A 23,947-nucleotide genomic window follows, 5' to 3' on the forward strand; every position below is an offset into this window, starting at 1 on the left:
TATCATTGCAACGCTGAGTCATTTTACAAATCTAAAAACCTATTCCTAATACATTAACAGTAAGTATAATCGGCAGATTTATTCTCTTAAATTCATATAAAAATACAAACCGAACCTAAAACTTTAACTCCTCTTTTCCTAAAAGAAAAATACCTAATTATCAAGACAGTTTTAAAGATTATAGACTTTTTAAACATCATAACGACGTGGTATTATTAGTAATTGTGTTGGTTATCCGCTTTACATATTTAATGCTTTGTCAGCTCTGCAAAAACAAGCTTTTTAAAAGTTTAAACATATTTGCGGAGAAGAATCCGTAATTGGAAAAAGTCAAGCCACGTATCAGAACAATTCAAAGTTTAATTAAATTTCCGTTCGTAGCTTCAAATAATAGTTATTCAAATATTAAGCCCCAAAAGTAAATTTATCTTAAAATTAAATAACGTTCAAATTATATCAATTCAAAATTAAAATTAAACGTTTACCTCGGATTGAAAGAGTCAAAGTATAACTTAAAAGGAATCTGAAAATAACATGCACTTTCTAACGTCACAGCGCCTCACAGGAGCACTGCGGTGCATAAATATCGTCTCAAGAGTATCGCGTGCAGGCTCACGTGCGAATGCGTGATACCTCACGCAAATGCGTGATACCTCACGCCTGGTTGCAGCATTGTAGAGTTAACGCGTGAGAGATAACGCGATGACTTGTGACGCGTCCCACGTGTGTGAAAAGTCTTTAGATTTTTCTGGCTATCAGTATGATCTGTACACAGAGTCTGCAACAACTATATTGTCTGTCCCTGCGACTCTGTGGATATTCACTTTCTGTACGGCAAAGCGTCGCGCGCACACGTGCACACATCTTCACGTACGTGTACCATCCAATGCTCATCTTACACGTGCAGATCAGCAATCCTGTCAAATATCTCCCTGATTCTCTACTGATCACACCACGAAACTATCTGATAAGAACTGGACAAAAAGAGAGCTCGTATCTGACTGAGGTTATCAGTCACGTGACTCCATTTCAGAACAACTGCTCGTATTTACTCATTGAGTTTGTTTGGATGGTCATTTGTTCGAGTTCTCTGTAGACCGGGGCACGTTCAAAGGAATCGGAAGGCTCCACGGGGACGAGGCGCGGGTGAGAGTAGAGTGGAACGTGGAAGGAGTTTGTGGCGCACTTCTCGAGCGATAGGAGTTTGTAGTCGTAGGGTGGCTGGTAGCGATCTGAGACGAGAAGTTAGTGACGTCATCAAGGTAGTGATGACGCACAGACAACAGCACGGAGACCGATGGGCAAAATTTGGGGCTGAATTTAGAAATGATCTCATGTAATGAAGCTGATCAAATTATCACGTCCAAATTTCTTGTACACCAAATTTTCCTCCTGGAGCTGTTTTTCCACTCCGTAATTTTTTTAAATTTGCTACGTCTGCTCGTATTTGATCATTTTGTTATCCTAACAACCGACATTTCCAAGTTTGATATAAATTATATATTTATTATCGTATTACGATTTATTATAATCGTTATAATTTCTATCACCGTGGACTCTGAATTCAGAAACAAATATCATATGTCGTGTCTACAAAGGTTACATTTCCAAGCGTATAATTTAATAACATGTGCTTTTTATGCTATGATAGGATAGTTCAATGAGGATACCTTGTCGAATTCAAGTATCACAAGCGTATCAAAAATTAACATAGCAAATTTGTAATTCGAAATTGAACGACTAAACTTAAGTTTAAAAGAGAATTTCAAGGGGAACCAATTACATTTACTCCCCTTAAGTGTTTCGTATGAAATTCTCGATCTTTCGGGATGTATTAAACTGTTAAACTAAAGAATTTACTTTTTAAAAAGTGAGAAGAGAAGCTTTGTTATAGAAATTTTTAACTTTTGCCTCTAAGTGGGTTTTCGTGCTGTTGTAGTGCTAGTAGAATGTAGAAATATTACATTCAGAATGGTATTTAAGCGAAGTAGTAATATGTAATTCTCTGGGCTTCCATAACTTTTTGTAAAAAGCAGCAATAAACAAAACATTGAAAGACAAATATTGACAGTTTTCAGTTCTAAAGTATGCAGCGGGAAGGAACATGGAGAAAGTGAAAGGGAAAGTGAAAGTGTTTTTCACTTACCGACTGGAGGTTGTTTAGGCTCACAGCATTTACAGATTAAACATCTCATTATTCCCAAGTCGGCTCTTTTCTTTTTCCCGCTTGCTGAAACAAATGTATTGTTAAACTTAAATTCGATCGATACATTTTTCTAATATTAAGCGGTATATGAGCGATAATTTTTCGCTTCCCTGAAGTACCCTGACTTCAAAGATAAACTCCTTGAAATGAAAGTGTAACTGAAATCAATACTCACAAATGATGAAGAAGATGTACATGACGAAGACTGCCACTAGAGCAGTGATAAAGAGCACTATTCCCACTCCCAAGTAAACGCTCGCCGAAACTTGATTAGCAGCAGCTGAAAAGAAAACGGAACTTCAGATTAATGTTATAGAATAATTTGTGGCCTAACTAAACACAATTTTACTTTTAAGTTTCTCCAAGCATTAATTATATCAGTAGTTAATGACTATTGACTAGATAGGGTTATGAAAAGTTACAATGAATGATGGCATCTGGACTAGTGGACTTGGGACCAGCTCACAATACATAACATTAATGCCCTCTGAATACCATGAGGTTAGCTCAAGAAATGTTATAGATTTGTAGTGTTTTAATTATTATATTTTACCAAAACCCATAATCATGGGTAGAGTGGACCGCTGCCAGTGTCTCTCTTTCCCAAACAAAAGGAAATGATATTAATTTGATTGACCGTTCTCAAATGCAAAATGATACCGAGAATGAAATCGGTCGCTCGCTTTTCCCATTCATTCACGGCTTACGAATTGTAATAATTTTCGATTGATTACATGTCAATCAGATGCTGTAAAAATCTCTTTGGGTTGCGTTCGGGTCGATACCTAGTATTTCGGGGTAAGGGTGGTAGTTATTACTTATTGCATTAGCTGAAGTTTATTGAATCTTTATTGCCGAGTACAGCTGCCTTTGGGTAGTTCTTCTTAATCTATTACAATTGTAAATGAATGGGAAAAGCGAGCGACCGATTTCATTCTCGGTATCATTTTGCATTTGAGAACGGTCAATCAAATTAATATCATTTCCTTTTGTTTGGGAAAGAGAGACACTGGCAGCGGTCCACTCTACCCATGATTATGGGTTTTGGTAAAATATCATCTCTTTTTGATTATAATGTCAGGGTACTTTATAAAGTCGAAATATAAACTGATATCTTCATTATAATAAGGAGGAAGTTTCAACGATTTCGAAATTTTTCCTTTAAAAACATTTCCTTGTGTTTAGGTAAGCATATCGGTCCATCACTGACTGAATATACCACTTAATACTCATTCAAGTTGACATTAAATTCATATATAATGACATTAAACTGTCGTGGCAAAGCAGAATTTGTTGGAAATCACGAATGAGCAAAATTCTCACCTTTCGCACGTGCAAAATTTGAGCGGACGTTGCATGCGCATCCAATATTGAATCGCCGTAAATTTTTGCATGTAATTGTTTTATATATAGCTTGATAAGCATGCAAAGTTTCAAAGTATTTCAAGAAGAACTGTAATCACAACGGCACTCTAAAGTTGACAGAAAATGACGAAAACAGCAATTTTCAGTGATTTTAGCAATTTTCTATCAATTTGGGCGTGTCCCCACGTGTGCAACTTTTCGATTTTCAACTTTAAAACTAGCCTAATGCACAATTTATACCTATAGGAAGCAGAACTGAGCTCCACAACCCAAGGCATGGCCCAACACCAGAGAATACTAAATCGCAAAATTGACGTTTTTATAAAATAATTCTTCAAAAAAGCACAAACTTCAATGACAAATATCTTTATGAAGGAGCAAGCTAGAAAAACTTTCCGGTAGATTTTCAGAATGCTTGAACAATTATCTAAGATGAAAATCTCCTCAGATTTTGAATAAAATTACTCCTTAATGGGTTAAAATTAACTTTAAAAGTTATTACTTTGTCAAAAATCAAGTTTTAAAAACGGTTAACTTGATGACGTCATCAAGGGGTGTTTATGACGTCAAATAATTTTTTATACAATGTAAACTAAAGTGTAAACAATTATTTGCAATACCTGTGGTCGGAAATGGCTGTATCTTTTATACTTTTGAATCTATGGACACTTAAATACAGGCTACAATTGACTGGCAAAGCGTCTATCCCTGAATATATATGTATATCTGTATGTATGTATATGTCCCGACAATCTGTCGTAAAACAGGGGTTCTAGAAAACCCATTTCCCGATGCTCCTGAAACCTGAAACTTTTTTTGCAGTCAATTTGGTCAACGTCTAGACGCCCTGAAAAATTTCAGATCTCTAACTCAATTTTAACATGGTTTTTAGGGCACCTGAATATGGCGATTTTGGGTTTTTTACCGAATTTCGTATAACAGTGCTGGCGAGTATTTTATGCAAATTTCTTAAAAATCTGAACATAACTATTTTTTATTCCTGTCATCTTTGACATCAAATTAGAATGTTTTGAACTAAAAATAAATCTGCTGAACGACTTCCGATGAGTCTTAATGCCTGGAAAACTCCTGCCGGAGGCGGCGGCCTTCGGCCGCCGCCTCCGGCCGGAGTGCACGCTTCGCGTGCACAAAAGAGGCTTGTAACGTGTACCAAAGGGGGTATAATAGTAAAAGGGGTATAATAGTAAAGGGGGTATAATAGTAAAGGGGGTATAATAGCAAATGGGGAACATAGTATACCCACAATAAATGCAACGGTCGTGCTTGCCAGCACTGTGATATACACAATAGTCCTACAAAATAGATATGAAACTTAAAGGATACGCGTTCTCAGAAGAAAGCGTTGACTTTGAGTCATTGTTTCAAAATACATTTTATTTAACTTACTGCTGGTAATTTGAATTGATTTTATCACACTGGTTTCTCCGAATATGTTCTTTGCAGTGCACTGGAATTCGTAGTTTTTCCCCGTGAAGAGGTCACCTGCCGTCCCGATAGTGTTCAACATGCTGTATGTAAAACCTGCAGATATCATATCCTTGTTAGATGATAGTGTTCAACATGCTGTATGTAAAACCTGCACAAATTATATCCTTGTTAGATGAAGGCCGAATGTTCCAGCAGGAAAAGAACCACTCAACATAAGAAAGAGAGCAATTGCAAAAAAACTAAAAAGTCAAGAGGACCTACCTTTTGAATTAGTCTCACTGGTCTGGAATTTAGAAGACTCTAGTCGTTGGAAGGTGTTGGAGGTGGAATCTGAGTTACGATACTCCCACGTAAACTCACTTTCGGGGAAACTTTTAGCAGAGCACTTTAACTGTAGCGTCTCTGTTTGAAGAGGTCATTTGTAATATGATAGAATGAACAAGAGGCCATTTGTAATAGGATAGAGTGAACAAGAGGTCATTTGTAATAGGATAGAATGAACAAGAAAAACGAAGAATATAAAAACAAAGAATATAAATTTGGAAAATAAGGATATATTGAAATAACTAACCCATGAGGGAAACGAGAGAGGAATCGTCCGAGGCCAGGTTACCAACGTTTTCAATCTTGACATCATTTGGTTTCTCTTGATCAACTGAACGAGAGAGTTGTTATTTTCAATATTCAAGAGAAGATCATATCCCATTACATGCGATTACTAATTAAATATAAACTTCAGACGTATTTGCGATTATTGAGAGGTTAATAAATTTAGGGATTGGATGGAGTCACTATGCCTCTGAAGTCAGTGAAGTTTATCAAAAATCGCAAAAAATCACAAACCAAAGCTGATGGTAATAGTTTCGTAGCAGTCACTGTAATTAGTTCCTTGAATGGTGTTGTTGCCACAGCATTGGAATGAGTCTGTGTTGCAAACTGTGTCGTTCGCGTAGTCCACTTGTATGATCTGAAACACAAGGATATGTTACTAAAATATGAAAAATAAGCGCTGAAAAAATGTTGGTTCCTTACACAACCAAGTGTAACTAAGTGTAACTAAGTGTAACTAAGTGTAACCAAGTGTAACTAAGTGTAACCAAGTGTAACTAAGTGTAACCAAGTGTAATAATATAACTAAGTGTGCTCAGTTTTACTATCACAATTTGTAAAGTTTTCAAGACAGATTTCTCCTATGTTCTTATTAACAAAAGGACTTCAAGTAACACGTGCTGTCGAAATATTTTATAGCTAGGTTGTACTCTAATACTGGCCATCCAAACATGAGTCACGTGCTTTTGATTAGTAGACAAAGTTAGTATATTATAAAGTTATAATATAGTTTCCTAGATAACCTGTTATGGTATGCTATTTGGAACTGTATGCTACAGTAGGCTTGGTGTGTTTTGCCTACACATCAAGTCAGATAAAGGGTGTATATAAGGATAATTAGAAATGTCAGTCTAAAAGTTATGCAACGGTCCGTAGTATGGTTCTTAAAAGACTGAAAAATCTATGTGAGGTTTCGAGATAATATGCCATGAAAAGTGCGAGGAGAATATTAAGAATATATTAAAGAATACGTTTTAGAATATTTAGAAAATACAGGATATTTAGAATATTCAGAATATTCAGAATATTTATAACTTTATAATTAAAGATAAGTAGTTAAGATAAGTAGTTTGAATGTGCTCTGATCTTACCACACTGTCAGTTAGCTGAAAATACATTTTCTTATCTCGAATACTTTCATATTTAGAGTACCTATTCGTCCGCCAAAAATCGAAAATTCAACAACAAGATAATTTGAATCCTTGGATATTATAATTGTCTTTTTAGAATGGATGTTTATTTGGACAATTTATGGACCAAAGGTTTTTAAGGTTTTCAAATTGGTAGTTTTCAATTAAGACGTAACACAGCAGTTAATGCTGAAGCTTACCACGCTATCAAAAAGCTGAAATTGCGTGTTAAAGTTTAATAATTTTAGGGCCTGTTTTACTATTTACAAAAACAGAGACAACGTGAAAAATAGTGCCCAAATGACAATTTAGAACAGCACAAAATGAAAACCAAAAACATCAAAAATAGCAAAGTAAATAGACCGAGCAAATAAATCACATACCTCGATATCATTAGATTTAGTGATAGTAGAAACTGTTCCACAGTCGTTATTGCGCTTCATGGATATGGTGGGACGGGGGAGCCCTGTTGCTTTACATGAGGCAGATAGAGGGTAACCTGTGGTTCCGTACACCTGGGGGTAACTGGCTTTTAGACATGAGCAAACATGAGCAAACATGAGCGGATATGAGCAAATAAGAGCAAAATGCTAGGCGAAGTACTAAACTATGAGCAAATATAAATACAATCGAGTAGGCGGTAAACCAACCTGATTGCCAATAACTAAAGTGTAATCCGTATCTTCAGAATGCTGGGTTACAGAGACCCTTTCCTCCACAGCTAGAGTTATGCTAACACAAGCGGTTTCTTTCAGACCTGATCAGGAGCGGGTGTCACGTACTTGATAAAACAATGAGATTAATAAAGCAATCATTTAACAACGATAAAACTATAGTTCAGCGAAGTTTCACGACAATTTTAGGTCAGCTAAAGATAGTGAGTTGGGTGACTAACCTTTGATAAAGTTGTGTGAACAACACTTGTACACCCCGGCGTACTGCTCCGTGACCTTGTCAATTAACAGGTTTCCGATATACTTCCTTCCCTGTGGTGACGACTATTGTGACGTTAGTGTTATTACCCGAGGTGTCAGTCGCAAGAAACAACTTCAATAACAAGAGAAATTTCCTGCATTTAAGTAGCTTGATTTTAAATCTTACTTATTGACTTTGACCAGGCTGGATGCTATGGCGCTGGTGGAGTCTGGAACGTCGATACTTATATCAGATGGGGTTGGGTTGCCGGACCCCGTACATTGCATCGTGAAGTTAGCTCCTCTCACTGAGTGGATATCGTTTCCTTTCACAGTGATGTCAGGCGTGGAAGCGGTGGTGTGGGCCACTTTGGCTGGCTGGGACTCTGGTTAGGAAGATGGGATTAATTGTGTTATTACGTGATTAATTATTTGATACTCAATCTTATAAATTGATTCATTTCTCCATGGGATTAAAGCGAGTTAGCTAATCAATTACAGATTGAAAAGTAGGAACAATACAAAAATAAAAATAAACCCGAGAAAAGGAAAATGAAATCTCACCTCGAATAATGACTGTTTTGTATTGGCTGACCATACCAGCCTCGTTGTAAACAATGCATTGGAAAACACCGCTCGAATTCTTCTGGATATTCTGAAAGAAACAGGATTCTGTTAGAAATAAGAATCTCTACTCTAATAATAAGTTAATATTTAACTAAAATGATAACATAACTTGATACTTATTAGCTCACTTGAAATCAAAACTTTAACTAAAGCTACAAATGTTATCTAGTGGTTATAGAGGTGTGTACTTTTTTTGTTTGTTTTTTAGAATCGTTAAATTTAATTAATTAATTCAACTTACTTCTACTGTCAATACATTGTTGTCGTTATCAAGATTAAGTTTCCCTCGGTTAGCCATCGTGTTATCTGAGTTTAGAAGGAACTTATCCAGTCCTTGACCTGCAAAGAAACAGTGAGAAAACTGACAACAACAAAACAAGGAAAATGAGAAGAAAGGATGAATCAGTAACATTTAATGGCCAGGAATAAAGCGCAGGCTATGAGAAGAAAAAGGAAGTAGGGCTCCACGAACCATTCCATGATATATCGATCTGTCCTTTGACTTTGAGACCAAAGTCTATCGTTATAGTGGCCCCAGGTATGTTGTATTGGGAATTGTCCATCGTGCTGTTGAACCGAGGAACTGTGTCTAAAATGGCAAGGGGTTAAATTAATTTAAAGTAATCAACAAGTAAACATACAACTCTTAGGGTGTTTATTATTTTTGAGGTCTCTATTTCAACGTTCAAGTTCTCTATTTTAGCTCTAAAAATTCTCTAATGTCCCTACTTAAACTTCAATCGATCAAGCCTACCCGACAAGGTGAGACGAATGGATTCCACGGATTTGCTGGTGGCGGTGAGGGCCGCACACTTGTACTCAGCATCATCATCAACTGCCTTTATACTCTTCACTATCATGCTCGTTTCCAAAACCTAGATTATTTGATAATTATTGCAATTAGTCGGGTTAATTAGATAATTATTATCATAGTTTTTCAAGAGCACCTTTTTGTACCATAGCATATGAAGGGTCAAATTCATTTTATTTTCGAAATAAATTTTCAGCGATACTAAAATATTAGCAACAATAAAATCATTTTATTAATCCAGCGACAGCCCAACCAGAGGGTAAATCAGGAAATGCAGGATGGACCAAAACTAACGCATTCAAAAAAACATGTGAAATCACATCGAGATCATATTGAAGTTGCGTTAATTTTGGTCCACCCTGAAAACTAACAGTGGTAGGCTCAGCACACGATGCTTAAAATCAGCTCAGCTTTGCTAAAAAAATACCTAATCGAGCAAACTCGACTCATAAATTGTCAAAAGTGTTGAATTTCTTGATTAATGGAATGAATATTTCCTTTTCCAAATAAGGTGAATTGCACAACTAAGGAAAAATAGTACAGGTCTTAATGCTTTAATGCAAGTGAGAAGTTCTCAAGATCAAGATACGTGGTTAGTGGTTAAAGTGTGGCAAAATCTTAAAATTACCCCCGTACCGGGAAATAATCAACAATCATGATGTGTGAAGATTTCAAATTTTTGCGGAGGAGGCGACTTTATGATGTGCAGATTCGCAGAATAAGATTTATATGTGGTGTGTTTTAATCAACAAAAAGAGATCGATCATGATATCTGACAATACAGCAAAACCTATAGAAAATCAGCCATGTGCAGTTCATATGACGTTATATCAAGCTAGTTCATAACAATTACGTCATCACAATAAATTACGTCATCAAAACTGCACAGCAAGCTGATTTTCCACGGCTGCAAAGAACAAAGTGACAACAGAGCGATATAGCGCAGCAGCATAATATGTATAATATCCCCAAACACAAATTTACCTCAACGTATTCGTTTTGATATCTGATCTTATTTGAACTGTGACGCTGCAAGTATAACAGTCTTAAAATGTGCTGCCAGGAATGTTACCACGGCTACTTTGTCGTGGTTACCGTGGTAACAATCGTGCGAAAAGAATATTTATAATTTATTCTTGAGAAAATGTAGATTAATTAAGTTATTTTAATTGTGTCGCCGTTTTGGAGAAACAACGACAATTAATCTAGAGAATGCAGTGCTCTTGTTAGAATATGATCTTATTAGGCTCAAGAACAATCAGTATAATTCAATAAACAACTGCATAAGTTGTGCTGCCAAGTTTACTTTATTTATGTGCTTTATTATGAACGAAAATATGGGCTGAAGTAATGTAATGACCGGAAGTTTTAGTCGTTACTAAGACTTTAAAATTAATTGTAAGCCACCTTTTACTATAAAAATGAGAAACAATAAACAGCAGTAACATTGCATAAAACGTCATCGGCAATTGTCTGGACGAATTTTGGACACCAGAATAACAAATGGAAACATACAAATTTCAAAAACGTTTCATAGAAAATTATAAATGCTTTTTCAAATTTACCATGGTTACGACCATGAAATTGCCGATGACGTGGCCTTGATTGTCAGCTGATTTAAACACCACGAACTCAGCGGTACATCACAGAACACGGTGACAAACGAAACAAGTGATAAATATCAACTTTAAATGTTTCCTTGTGTTTGGAAAACATTTTTTTAAATTTCCTTGTGTTTGGAATATTACCTCATAAACATCGCTAGTTTGAAGTTTCTTGTCGTTGGTGTCGTGCCATTCGTAGGAAGGTGTGGGATAACCACATGCCCCACACCGCAACGTGATTGCTTCACCAACGTTGGGTTTACCGCCGTTGTCGATAAACAGGATTTGTGAGGAGTTATCGTTCATCAGGCTGAATGACGCTGCAAGAGAGAGGCTGTTATTGGTAAGAAAAATGTATGCGCTATCATTCATGATCTATATTCGAGGTAAGCCCCCATTATTAAAATCAATCCCATACTGAGGCAAATTTAAAATTACAGCTATCCAGTTCCAGAACTAGAATTAAACTCCTAATTACACATGTTACTGTAGCAACATCTGGCGCGTGTTACTGTAGCAACATCTGGCGCGTTTTACCATAGCAACTTCTGGCGCGACCCCCGCTCAATTCATCCACTGGACCACGAATAATCACCGCATTGAGTCACAGACTAAGTTTTTTACATCATCCATGTTGCTTGATATTCTATGATGATATCAAATGATCACAAACTTGATTACAAATTTTAGAGAGAGAAACAACTGAGGCAGTTTACAAATGAGTGGCTATATCTACTTCGTTCGTGACTATATCTACTTTCGTTCCAGCACAGTAATTAAAGAGCGAATGAACTGTATCTGTAAACTGAGGTGTCACTTCCAGACCCTCGTACGAGCTCTTAAAAGTTTAATCTGATTAAATGGGCCCACATGGAAGTAATAGGTTGTAGTATAGTCTTATAGTAACAGTTGTCCGGTGTAAGATATTGATATAGGAAATTAAATTGCTGGCACATCGGCTGTTTTACCTAATCAAATCCTAAATTTATTGTACAGGTACTATGACAATGTCTCAGAATTTTACCCATCCAAAAGGCCGGATTAAATTATATCACTAAATTTAAAAAGGTTTTTCATTTTTGGGTTTATAAGCGAGTGATTTTGTTCATAATGTTTTAGGTCTTCGGGCCGGTGTTTCAGTTCAGGAAAATGTTCAGGAGATTATTTGGAGATATGCCAACAGTTTTGTAATAACTGTTTTGTAATAACAGAACGGAAAGCTCATCACTCATCTCAAAAACAATACATACCCTCAATACTACTCCCCGAAACTCTTACAGTCTATATAACAGTCACTCCTCCCCCACCAGCCCCCCCCCCCACACAGGCAGGGGGTTTATTATCTGGGCAGAGTACGAGAGGTACACAGAGGCCTCATGACACAATGTACCCTACACCACCCTACACCTCCCTACGTGTGGGGACACACACGTCGGGTGCATTGTTCGCAAGATATACTGCGATGTGTGGGACAGTAGTGTTGTGGTCTGTACCTATACAGTCATAATCTGGTGAATCAACAGGTGGATAATAAAACTCGTAGCTGCTGGTGGATATTTTCGGTTTTTCATTTCACTGGCCTGATTGGTCCCCCGCTTAAAGCCTATAAGCACTCTAAAAACACCTTAAACTCTAAAAACTTTTAAAGGCTACGTACCAGCTGTTTTGACAATGTAACTCTTAGCGGTAGAGGTTCTCCCTTCGAAGAATGTTCCAGTAGCTTCTACATCGCAAGTGTACGTTCCCGCAAATTTGTCTTGATAGTTTAGAATTACCAGATCGTTAACTTCAATGTTGTACTGCCTATCAACTACCTGCAGACGAAGGGATTCAATTGATCCGAAAATTAATCAATTATTTAACTAATAAATTAATTATTATCTATTAATATTCTTACCGAATATTTCGTCGGTCGTCAGAAAATTGTTTTACAATCAGGTAAACCGCGGTGATAAAAACTTATAAATACATTATATATAACGATCCACCGGTGCGATCACTCAATCTGATCAACTGAATAGCCTAAATAAACAGATTGAGAAATAGTCAATACCTTGCCGGTGACATGCATGACGTTGCTGTCCAGGTTGATATTTCTGACATCAACACCGTCTTTTTTCCACGTGACTATTGGAGCAGGGTTAGCGTTAATCTGGGAACACTTCAAAACGGCCACTTTCTCGTTCGGCTCTATCGTCTTTTTAGCTGATTCTGTTTCTATATCGAAATCTGGGGGAAGTGTTTGTTTAAGCTTATGCATTTGCAGATTGAAACAAAAAAGGTTTCCGGTTGGATACGTATTGCAAATTTAGCTGGTGGGTATGTGCCAGCAACAAATTGAACTTATATTATTTTAGTATACAATCACAATTTGCTTTTCCAGGAGGGGTGTATTATCTACAAACTTACATTCGACAATGACATGCAGGACAGGAGTGAAGACGGCATACCCTTCCTCGGACTGTATTAGGCACATGTAGTAACCCGTATGGGTGGAGTTAGCTGCTACGGTAAATGTTCTACTGGTAGATGCTTCAGATCGCTGAGAAGGAGTATTTGGTGAATGGGTTACAGTCAATTGAAGGAAATTTGTTAGTTCTGCTTTTCACGTAAAAAACCAACAATAGTATTTATTTGTTCCCGATAAGTCGAGATTTTGCCATCGGGAGCACTAGCATGTATGTTAATGGAAGTAAAAAGCGCCTGAACTTTCGGAGCATTGTATAACGTGGATAAAGAAGAGGGAATGGGGAGGGAATTGTATTTTTAAGAAGAAGAAATAGTACCTGATTAACTTGCGAAGTGTAAGGTCTCTTGCTCAAATACCATTTATAATTAACTGCATCGCTCCCTATTACCGAACTAGCACAGTCTATACTTAGCTTCTCTCCTGTAATTAGATAATTAATAATTAATCAATTGAAAGTTTTGATCACATTGGTTATAAAAATGTCGATGCAAAATTTAATATGTATTAAATCCAGAAAAATGTTAATAAACAAATAGTTTTCTTTGGACATCCCATTTACCTGACTTAATATTAATGACTTTGTTCGTTGTGAAGTACGCTTCGTTAACTGTTATGAAAACTTCTGCAAAATACAATGAAATGATAACTGAGACTCGAACTGATATAAACTAAATACCTGATAATATAAACTAAATACCTACTAAAAGTCAGTCAAAAGTTATTGGAAAGCTAAAATGGTATTTAGACTGATCTGCTTGTTTTTTGTTTGTCAGATTAAAAAGGACTCTAACCTGAAGGGTCTGAGGATAATACTGCACTTGTGATGTAGGAGAGTAACACCAAGATTAGATACATCGCTAGAGAATATAACGGATAATTATTAAATGTAACGGATCATTTGTAAACTATTGCAATCAATACAGAAGGCGTTAACCTACGTACGATAATTAGAAGCTCAAAATCAAACATTAAGTTTTCTCATGAAAGTAACAGCCCCAGTTCCATTTAGATCAAGCAATTTTATCCCGACAGTCCGATCGCTTGCCCATCCCCTAAGATTTAGAATAAAGTCATAGCAACTTAATTTAAAACTTCCATGAGAGAAGCATTAAGAAAACACAGCAAAAAAAAGCTTTTTCACTTTTCAGCGTACTCCAGACCGGCAAATCTGACACAAAAAAGAACTGTTTAGAACAATTTTTAACTTATGTCATAAATTAACATGCGGACAATAATTCGGCAGAATTTAGAGTGTCCAGGTAATGTTCGAGAAGCAGATTGAAAATGTTATTAAACTGATCCTGAAATTGCACTTTAATTAATTCATTTTGTTGACCAAAATATCTCGAAACAGATAAGTTCCTTGATCAACATTGCATCATGCCGAAAGTCAAGGAAAGCTACGTAACGAGGTACACATACACGATAAACAGCAGAATAACCTGAAAATAAACACGAGTAAATGGAACAAAAAACTAAATAAAAACTAAATAAAAACTAAATAAAAGCTAAATAAAAACTAAATAAAAACTAAATAAAAACTAAATAAAAGCTAAATAAAAACCAAATAAAAGCTAAATAAAAGCTAAATAAAAGCTAAATAAAAACTAAAGCTATGAAGTTAGATCCGAACACAACTCATCTGACAATGTCACTGGCTCACACTGAGCTCACAACAGGTATATAACTAACAAAACTGGATTACACACCCGTTTGATCACCTCACAGAAACACTGCACCTAATTGGTTAATTACGTTATATTGGCTAATCACATTATTGTTTTATCACATGATGTGTGAAGCAACTCTTGTTATCACCCAGCAAGCTTTTTCAGACAAAGGGCACCTCAAGTTTTAAACGGGGTGCAGATAATGAGATGTTGTTAGAAGAGGTTAATGGGGGCAAAGATACACTTTCGGGTGAGGTTAATTGAGTCGGAATTGTGTGGTGATACAATGTAACTACACACCTCTCATTAACAAGCGAACACACCAACCACACTCAACAATAACTATATTCCATGTAGATCCAAGACTTTCTGATAAGCGACGATATGATTACATTAGGCAAACTAATAAACTTTTAAGATCCTCGGCAGAGCCTTTTGCCCCAGAAATTGTACACCAGTGAGCACGTGCCAAAGAGCCAAAAGTCATGGGGCAAACAGTCACTGAGGTAAGAATTTCTGGGACACGAGTCCGCAGGGTTGTTATAAATCTGGGGCACGAGTCCAATGATGCTAAAAATCTGGGGCACGAGTCCAAGGATGTTAAAAATCTGGGGCACGAATCCAGGGATGTTAAAAATCTGGGGCGCGAATTCAGGGTTGTTAAAAATCTGGGACACGAGTCTAGGGATGTTACAAATCTGGGACACGAGTGTAGGGATGTTACAAATCTGGGGCACGAGTCTAGGGATGTTAAAAATCTGGGGCACGAGTCCAAGGATGTTAAAAATCTGGGAAACGAGTCTAGGGATGTTAAAAATCTGGGGCACGAGTCCAGGGATGCTAAAAATATGGGACACGAGTTTAGGGATGTTAAAAATCTGGGGCACGAGTCCAGGGATGTTAAAAATATGGGGCACGAGTGACCAAGGAAGACGTGAACCCTCAACATCACTACAGAAAACCCACGTCGATTCCGGAAACATAGTGACCGTCACGGCCGACAGAATCCGTGGATTGCAGACTCAGAATAATGGGTCAACCTGATTGGTTGATAAGAGGTCACGTGACGCAAAATGCACCACTAAGAGGACCCGAACAAACGGTGACCGTCGGGAAGTATAGTCTACAGCATAGAGCCGATGATCCTAGAGGAGATAAGAGGTTCCGCAAGGTACACATTTTTAAACAAAAACCCCAAAAATACAATTTAATTTGTTGAAAAGTTGACAATGAGGGACCTGGGAAAACTGCCATGACATAACCCGGAGTGTACAGAAGAAGATCCTGCGCTTTGATTGGGTGCCTGGGAACAGTTTCAACAGCTATTGGCAAGGAGAATCCACACGTGTGCCCGACTATGACAAGTTCCAAATTTAGTGCCAACCACTCTCCCGCTGTAATAGCACGGGGGCTGCTGATGTCGTCACGGGCCAAGGAAAATGGCTTCTGATTGGCTGATTTTCGAGTCCCGTGATAAAGAAAGGCTTCTGATTGGAGGGATTTGGAGTCCCGTGATCCAGCGTAGCCGTTAGGATTGGTGGGACGATTTCATTGTTGACAGTGACTAAAGAGGGTAAATGACGAGGAAAATGGGGAAGCCAGATAAAAGATATCAGGATATATAATAATGTGTTAGCGATGTGTTAGGGATGTGAAGAAAACATAAGTGTTACGGAAACTGTGTTACGTTTAGATAGCAACATCCAATCTTAATATACAACCATATAACTCCAAGAGTACCTGTTCTCGGAGATCAGTCTCCTTCAAAACAATGAAGAGGGAGAGAGAGGGGACCAGAGAGGACTGAGAGAGAGAAGGGGGGAGAGAGTGGAGGAAGAGAGAGAGTGGAGGAAGAGAAGGGGTTTTAGCTCACTCTGTCACCGGGAACCTTATACCCTAACACCTTGAAACCTAAAGTTTTCAACAGCTTATCATTACGTTTTTCTGTCATGAAACCAGAGATCATTTGACCTGTGATTCGTCCCACATTCCCTCGTTCTGTCATCGTATAAATACCTGACATTCTTAACGAGACGAGGACGGGAGAATTAACCGATAAAACTGATAATTATAAGAACTGTTATCACAGTGTAGAGGTGGTGTACACAGTGTATATTACAGAAACAGTGTGAACTAGTGGTAACGAGATCGTGTGAACAAATGATGAAGAGATGTGACGATCAGAGATTTAGTTAGAATTTATCTGTTTCAAATGTAAAATACATCATCGGGTTGTATCTGATTTTGTCGGTCGTAATCTGCGGTAAAACGGCGGATGCTTGTTCGCTCGGTCGAAAGTAAAAATAAAATGGATCAATAAAGACACTCTGCGCTGTTTTAAGTTTTTTCATGAACAATAATTTTATATTAATAAAACCACGATTTACTGCGGACTTAGGGGAACGGAAAAACCCGCAGTAAATTGGGGTTTTTGGTAATCAGGTTTAAAGTGGGTGGATATAAGGCCTGAAAGCCATAGAACTGACATTTTTGAAAATTTCGCGATGGTTTATACCATATATTATGTATATTATATGTTATAGTGTATAATCAATTGCATGGGATTCGAAAAAGGTGATTAGCTGCAGTAGTTAAAATCACAATCGATCGCAAATGAAAATTCCTGTCGGAAAGGTGAATATATTTACAATTAAATGAAATCATCCCGGAATTATCAGTTAATAATAAAAAGGAACAATTAAAATGAACAGAATACCATAATAACTGCATCAAAGAAATTCCAAACATCCTCATGGTAGATACCTGCTACCATAAATGTATAACCGCCAGCATTTGAAGTTTCTGATTTGACCCGACTTTCAAGAGACACGTGATCAACGCTCTCGGCCAATCACACGCTGTAATGGTGGTTACGAGGATATTTCTCTCCAATGAGGAGCCAGTATTTCGTCACGTTAAACCCTAATGATTACCAGTTACTCTGGGGTCCCTGGTAACCGACCAGTTTCAAACCGAAATGTGGTGCACGAACGTTCGAGTATCCACCAGCCATCAGTCGATCATAATCGAGATGCTATTGCACGTGACAGAAACCCACCAATCAGAATTGGGCAGAGTTAGGTTCGAGGTTAAAGAACTTACGACTAGTCCCAAGATTCTATTCTATGATGTCTATATATTTATATAGCTCAATCAAACAATACGCTCGACTAATGACTTATAATTAACAGATATCTGATCACGAACATTTGAATGCCCATATATGGTTTGCCTCGCAGACTCCATCGGTGCAGTGAAGAATAAGAAAAAAGGTTCGTTGGGTTTTATTAGCTTCAGGAAAGTTATCAATACTATTTCTTTCTTTATTACAGCTGAAAGATGATCGTTCCCGCCAGAAAAGGAGACTCAAGGCCAAAAGTGCCAAGGAAAGAGTGACATGCTCTCTTTTGCATACCGTGCAATCAATCGCAAGAAACTTAGCGATAGTCATCCATACATATTTAGATGCCTACAAATAAAAACAAGTTCTTGGCAATGAATTCGACGTGCTTTAATGTCAGTTCTGGCGTAGGTTCCGGTTTTATTTCTGTTATTGTTTATTGTAAGGGGGAAAAATCTAAATTACTGATCTGATAAATAGAAATGACGTAACATTTTTAACTACAGCTCAGTGCTCACAGCTGTTCGAATTAACACCTCGCTACCTATACCATGCTATTAAAATGCCGAGTTGTGGTGCCCAGTATACCTCAAAACTAAAAACTAGAACATGTGATACTCTGAATTTACTCCTAACAAAAATGACGCAACCAATTGGACTACAACAGCTGGCCAAATAAACGCCAAGAGCAGCATGCTATGCATGGCTATGACGACAAATGAAGCGAGAGAGACAAATGACTTCCCCCGATGCTAAGTACGGCAAATAGTTGTGACGCAGTTAACTTGACACAGTTAAACTTAACTTGGCGGAGGTGCATGATGTAGTTGTGCGAGTTGCTTAGATGAGGAGGCCGATGCGGATAATCGTACAGTTTGCTAGATTAAAAGATGCGAGATCGCATAACTCGAGAATTTTGCCGCACTTAATTGATACCTCTGATGTGAGAATGATAATTCCACCTCATGACCCGGAGTTGATGGGAACCAAAAATGTCTGGATAAAATGAAAATTATATCAAAATAAGAAAATTAACAAAAATAAAATGACAAAGGACATTATATTCTCACACTAAGATATGAGAATTACAAATTTAATCAGTCCAAAAGATGAGCACCGTATCAGTTGCACAATGCAATTTGAAAGAAAATATAATAACTTTCAAAATTTGTCCGAACTGGCTTCAACCTGGTGCAGCATGTAAGATGATTTTTATATTGCAACATAGCTAAACCCTCAGACCTCAAATGAAATCAAGACAGATATTAAGATTAAACTCTCGATCCATGATCTATTATTGGTTTAACCGCGCACTTGCGGTTTTCTCATTCCAAAATTATCCACAACATCGAAAGATAAAAAGTCACGAGACCAAAAAAGACAGCGTCACGTGATTAAAATGTACATATCACGTGTGACGCGCGTCTGTGCTCGTTGCTTAGCAACACACCATATCATTGGAGATGACAGTGTGAAAAAGACAGCGTAATCGTGAGATAGACAGCTTTTACTTTCAAGAGTCTTGCAGTGATTTCCGGGGCCGGGTAATTACACTTAATTGAACCAGATCAATTAACAGGCGGATTAGAGATTTAGTCAGCTGTTAGTGGTCCATTTCACGTTTTAGTTGACAAAATGACAGCTACATCCGGGTTTTAATAATAGATATTATTACTATAGAGGTAATCAGTGAAGTTTCAGTAAGTTGATATGACTGAGTGTCACAGATGGACTACCAATGGTCATTGTACCGATATCACAGTATAAGATAGTGCATAGGAAAATAAACTGGATTAAGATTAAATATAAGTAAAATAATTAAAACGAAAATTTAATTTTAAGGACAACATGCAATTGATACATAATATATAACTTCAAATTGATCAAAAGCAAAAGAGTAATAAAATTTGACTTTATATTGATCAAAAGCAAAAGAGTAATAAAATTTTGCTCAAAAGCAAAAGAGTAATCAAATTTGACCTTATAATGCTCATTGCTCAAAAGCAAAAAAGGCACAAAATTTGATCATCGCCAATTTACCACCGAAATTGCTGATCTGAGTAGTGATTATGGTTAGAAATTTTGTCTACATTTTCAGTCATTCTTTTTTGTTGAGAATGTCCATTTAAGTGGAGAAAATGACGTTAAAAATGTTTGCAAATAGAATTGTAGTGTTCGCCATTTTTGTTATGGCAATATTGGTAATTGGCCGTACCAGTAGTTATTAGTTACGAGCTGTCCCAGAGGCTCAACAATACGTACACGAAAAAAGGGTAATCAATAAGAAAAATTGTCTCTAAATCTCGAACATTTTGTGCTTTTCTACTGAGACATTTTATTCAGCTCGGCCAGCTTTTCACGGCTGTAGTACACATATATTTATAACAATATATCAGCCTCAAAGTTCAAAGGCAATCAGCAACACGGCGCCACAATATCGGAGATGAGTTTCTCGTTCAAGCCTCATCCTTCATACGCTCATTTCTAATCAAGGCGGTCACTCAGTGCACACGTGCTGGTCACATTACCCACGTGCACCAATTTACAAGATCAAATAAATACCATGGTAACATTGTCTCATCCAATCAAAACGGGGGATATCTACCAGCTATCTGCTGGATCACGTGATCAATTTAATACACAGTATTAGATGAGAGTACTGAGTAGATGGTGATAAATTCAATGTTAAACGCGTTCGATGAGGTCGTGAAACTCAATAGACACTCGATGTCTGCAGACGATACGTATCATTAAACTCATTAGTTCATGTGTAGATAGATGCCAGTATTAGTTGTAGAGTTTAGCATAATAAAAATCGCCTAAAAGAACTCTTGGAATTAATAAGTTAAATGTTAACTTAAAACAATAAGTAAAGCTGAATTCGGCTCCGCTTCTATGAAGATAATGAATATTTAACCGTCGGCCTAATAGATATACGTAGGAGAGATCAAATTATGCCATGACCAAAAGAAGCTCTTATGTTTTACCCAACCATCCTCACAGTGAAAACAGGAACAAAAACAGTTTAAAACAATAAAAAAGCTGCAACAAAACAACAAAACTCCTCAGTTTTACATACATCCGGCATGACAACCAACCAATCACTGTTTGTAACCAGTTAAAACAGCAACCATGTGCGGTGACCAAAGACCCCCTTAACCCTGTCCAGTAACTGTCGAGAGGGGCATTAGCGTTTTAATACTACAATAAACAGTCGCCTAGCTGTCCAGTAAAAACACACCAAGTTGAACACAAAACATTAGTTGTTATAAAGCCATAGTTTAACAACAACCAACCACACAATGTCCCCTTTATCTCTCTCAAATATCACATACTAAAAGAAAAGAGCACACTCATAATACAAACCCCTTTACAGACACTGCCGAGTGTGAAAAGAAAAGGTTTAGGGCTCGGGTTTGGGGGCAGATCCTCCTGTAGAGCGGATCACGTGACACGTGAGCGGATCACGTGACATTTCAGGGACGGACACGTGATGTGTTTTTATTGATTTGGGTGAGGGGCAACAATAGCGTGGTGACACGTGACTGGTCACGTGGGATCACTCACCCGTGACCTGTATCCTTCACACTATATCTGTATAGATCAAATAAAACTGTGGGATTTTGTAATCTCTTCAGATGTGGGCTTTTTCCTTATATTATCACTGTGAAGGTAAGAGAAAACGTTAATCCGTGTTATATAAATTAGTCTTCAAAGAACGATCACTAAGAAGGGCTGGACTCTGGGACTCATTAACTAGGGATCTGCATGATATTATTCCCTGAATTGCTCCTCAATACAATGTATTGTCTTATAATTATATTGTATATGTATATGTCATGATATGCAATGCATTCACCTTTCGATTACTGATTATAGTAACGACAATTATATCTGTATCGAAAATTCAATGTGATATACAGAAATATAAAATAATAAGAAATCGACGACGACTGAAGGCTCTAAAAGAGTGTAAGCGAATTATTATGCTCTACATCAGCGACCATGATAACCAGTAACCATAGCAACCATAGCAACCATAGCAACCATAGCAACCATAGCAACCATAGCAACCATAGCAACCATAGCAACCATAGCAACCATAGCAACCATAGCAACCATAGCAACCATAGCAACCATAGCAACCATAGCAACCATAGCAACCATAGCAACCATAGCAACCTTAGCAACCATAGCAACCATAGCAACCATAGCAAGTAGCAACCATAGCAACCATATAGTAACTATGATGGTAACCAGTTGCTCAGCTACCCATGACCACAGTAACCAGTGTAAACGGTAACAGTGCCACAACAAATGGGAAATATAAAGCAGTTGGGCCGGATACCAGTCACCAATATCTACTGAGGGGGGGGGGGGGCTATTCCAGTTTGGCATGACGTACAATGCTGCAAAATCCACAGCTTTCCGACAAACCGCAGATAATCCCCCTGGCCCCCAGCCCTCAACCTGTAACAGCGTAACACGGATATCGGGTGAAATTACAGCCCCCAACAGCTCCCCCCCTCTCTCTCTCCCCCCCCCCCCCCCTCTCTCTCTCTCTCTCCACCTCCTCTGAGACCACCAACTCTAAACCCCGCTAATTTGGCAGCCTAAATATTACCCGGTACACAGCTGTCTAAGTTAGTAGTAGATAAGATACTTATGGCTCTGTAGAAATACCAGTGGTTTATGGTCTACTCTACAACCATGGGGTTTATTTTCTACATTCTGGTGTTCCTCTGCCAGCTGGTACATTCTACCACGTTTCACAGGTAGAATGTGTCACTTTGTAGTTTAACAGTGGAATATGTGGAATATGTGCGGTATGTCGTGTTAATTGAAGGGGGGAGAAGTTAGGGAACTGAACACCCAGTTAAAGAGGAGGAATAAAGTTCAGACTATAAAATATTTAGATTTACAACAGTATTCAGCGTTGAAAGAGCTGGTTCAGCCCCAAATCGAGAGTAAATTATTTGGAAATCCAAAGAAGTGGCTAAAATAATATGCTGCTCAGACCATAGTCTACTGAGGGTAACTCTGAAAAACATAAAAAATACAACATGTATAATAATATACAAAATAAAAAATATAACTTTGACTAGGTTGCTTCTCAAACGTTCTAGACCACTTGAGAAGCTTCAAGAATTGAAATCCGCACACTGTTTACTGTGAACTGAGGTTTTGGTTAAAGTTGCTGAATGATCAAAATCTGGTAAAAATAAAGAATGTAAGAAATAACAAATGCCCTAGATATCAAAGTAGGCAAGGCTTTAAAAAGTATGTGAACAAGTGTCTCCTCTCAGACGACTAGCCCTCAACTATGTAAAGATGTAATTATAGCATGTAAGTCCTATGTCAGTATGCTGTCTATCAGATGTACCAAAGAACAGGATTTGAAGAGGATTCTATTCCGGATTGAATTGCACAGTTGGCAGTAGACAGCGACACATTTTCAATCTGCAGTGGGGTTCCATGTTGGCTACATACAGTCTTCTCCCAATGTACTGGCAGTGATAATGATTAATGAGCGGTAAAACCGGTACAGATCAAATTCCCGAGGGAGTCTTCCCTCGTGCCGACTTAGGGGTAAACTTAGGGGTAGACAATATTTCTGTTGGGCCTCAAGACACACCACACACTATTGTCCCGTGGGATAATAATATTACGAAACTTAAATGACCTTAATTTAAAATGTGGCCAAATAAATAAATAAATAAATAAATAAATAAATAAATAAATAAATAAATAAATAAATAAATAAATAAATAAATAAATAAATAAATAAATAAATAAATAAATAAATAAATAAATAAATAAATAAATAAATAAATAAATAAATAAATAAATAAATAAATAAATAAATAAAACCACAGATACGAAATAACGAAGTAGAACAGTATGTCAAAACTACAAGTTGCCAGGGAACAGTACTATTTAGAGAGCACACGACATGTGTCACGACTCACGG

General features: G+C 37.4%; 1 protein-coding gene across 1 annotated transcript; it reads right to left on the reverse strand.

The window, feature by feature from the left end:
• Positions 1–4,978: 4,978 nt before the first annotated feature.
• LOC134822383 (neural cell adhesion molecule L1-like) lies at positions 4,979–14,040 on the reverse strand. The gene is made up of 20 exons (XM_063833410.1): positions 13,977–14,040; positions 13,745–13,807; positions 13,502–13,605; positions 13,125–13,257; positions 12,769–12,944; positions 12,373–12,529; positions 10,860–11,035; positions 10,096–10,140; positions 9,055–9,175; positions 8,773–8,889; positions 8,542–8,639; positions 8,238–8,328; positions 7,861–8,059; positions 7,655–7,745; positions 7,410–7,516; positions 7,143–7,274; positions 5,864–5,987; positions 5,592–5,675; positions 5,282–5,422; positions 4,979–5,113 (listed from the first exon to the last, which is right to left on the reverse strand). Exons 1-14 carry the CDS (start codon positions 14,038–14,040, stop codon positions 7,718–7,720), a joined length of 1,572 nt encoding a protein of 523 aa, XP_063689480.1. The 3' UTR covers positions 4,979–5,113; positions 5,282–5,422; positions 5,592–5,675; positions 5,864–5,987; positions 7,143–7,274; positions 7,410–7,516; positions 7,655–7,717.
• Between the last annotated feature and the right edge of the window lie 9,907 nt (positions 14,041–23,947).

The sequence above is a fragment of the Bolinopsis microptera genome, chromosome 10 (assembly GCF_026151205.1).
Source record: "Bolinopsis microptera isolate Bmic1 chromosome 10, MBARI_Bmic_1.0, whole genome shotgun sequence".
NCBI classification, from domain to species: domain Eukaryota; kingdom Metazoa; phylum Ctenophora; class Tentaculata; order Lobata; family Bolinopsidae; genus Bolinopsis; species Bolinopsis microptera.

Coding starts and splice junctions, on each gene's coding strand:
- LOC134822383 (XM_063833410.1), bottom strand. CDS start 14,040: ATGTATCTAATCTTGGTGTTACTCTCCTACATCACAAGTGCAGTATTA. Junction 12,945..13,124: donor CCTGCATGTCATTGTCGAAT/GTAAGTTTGTAG, acceptor CACTTCCCCCAG/ATTTCGATATAGAAACAGAA. Junction 8,640..8,772: donor GATCGATATATCATGGAATG/GTTCGTGGAGCC, acceptor GTTTCTTTGCAG/GTCAAGGACTGGATAAGTTC.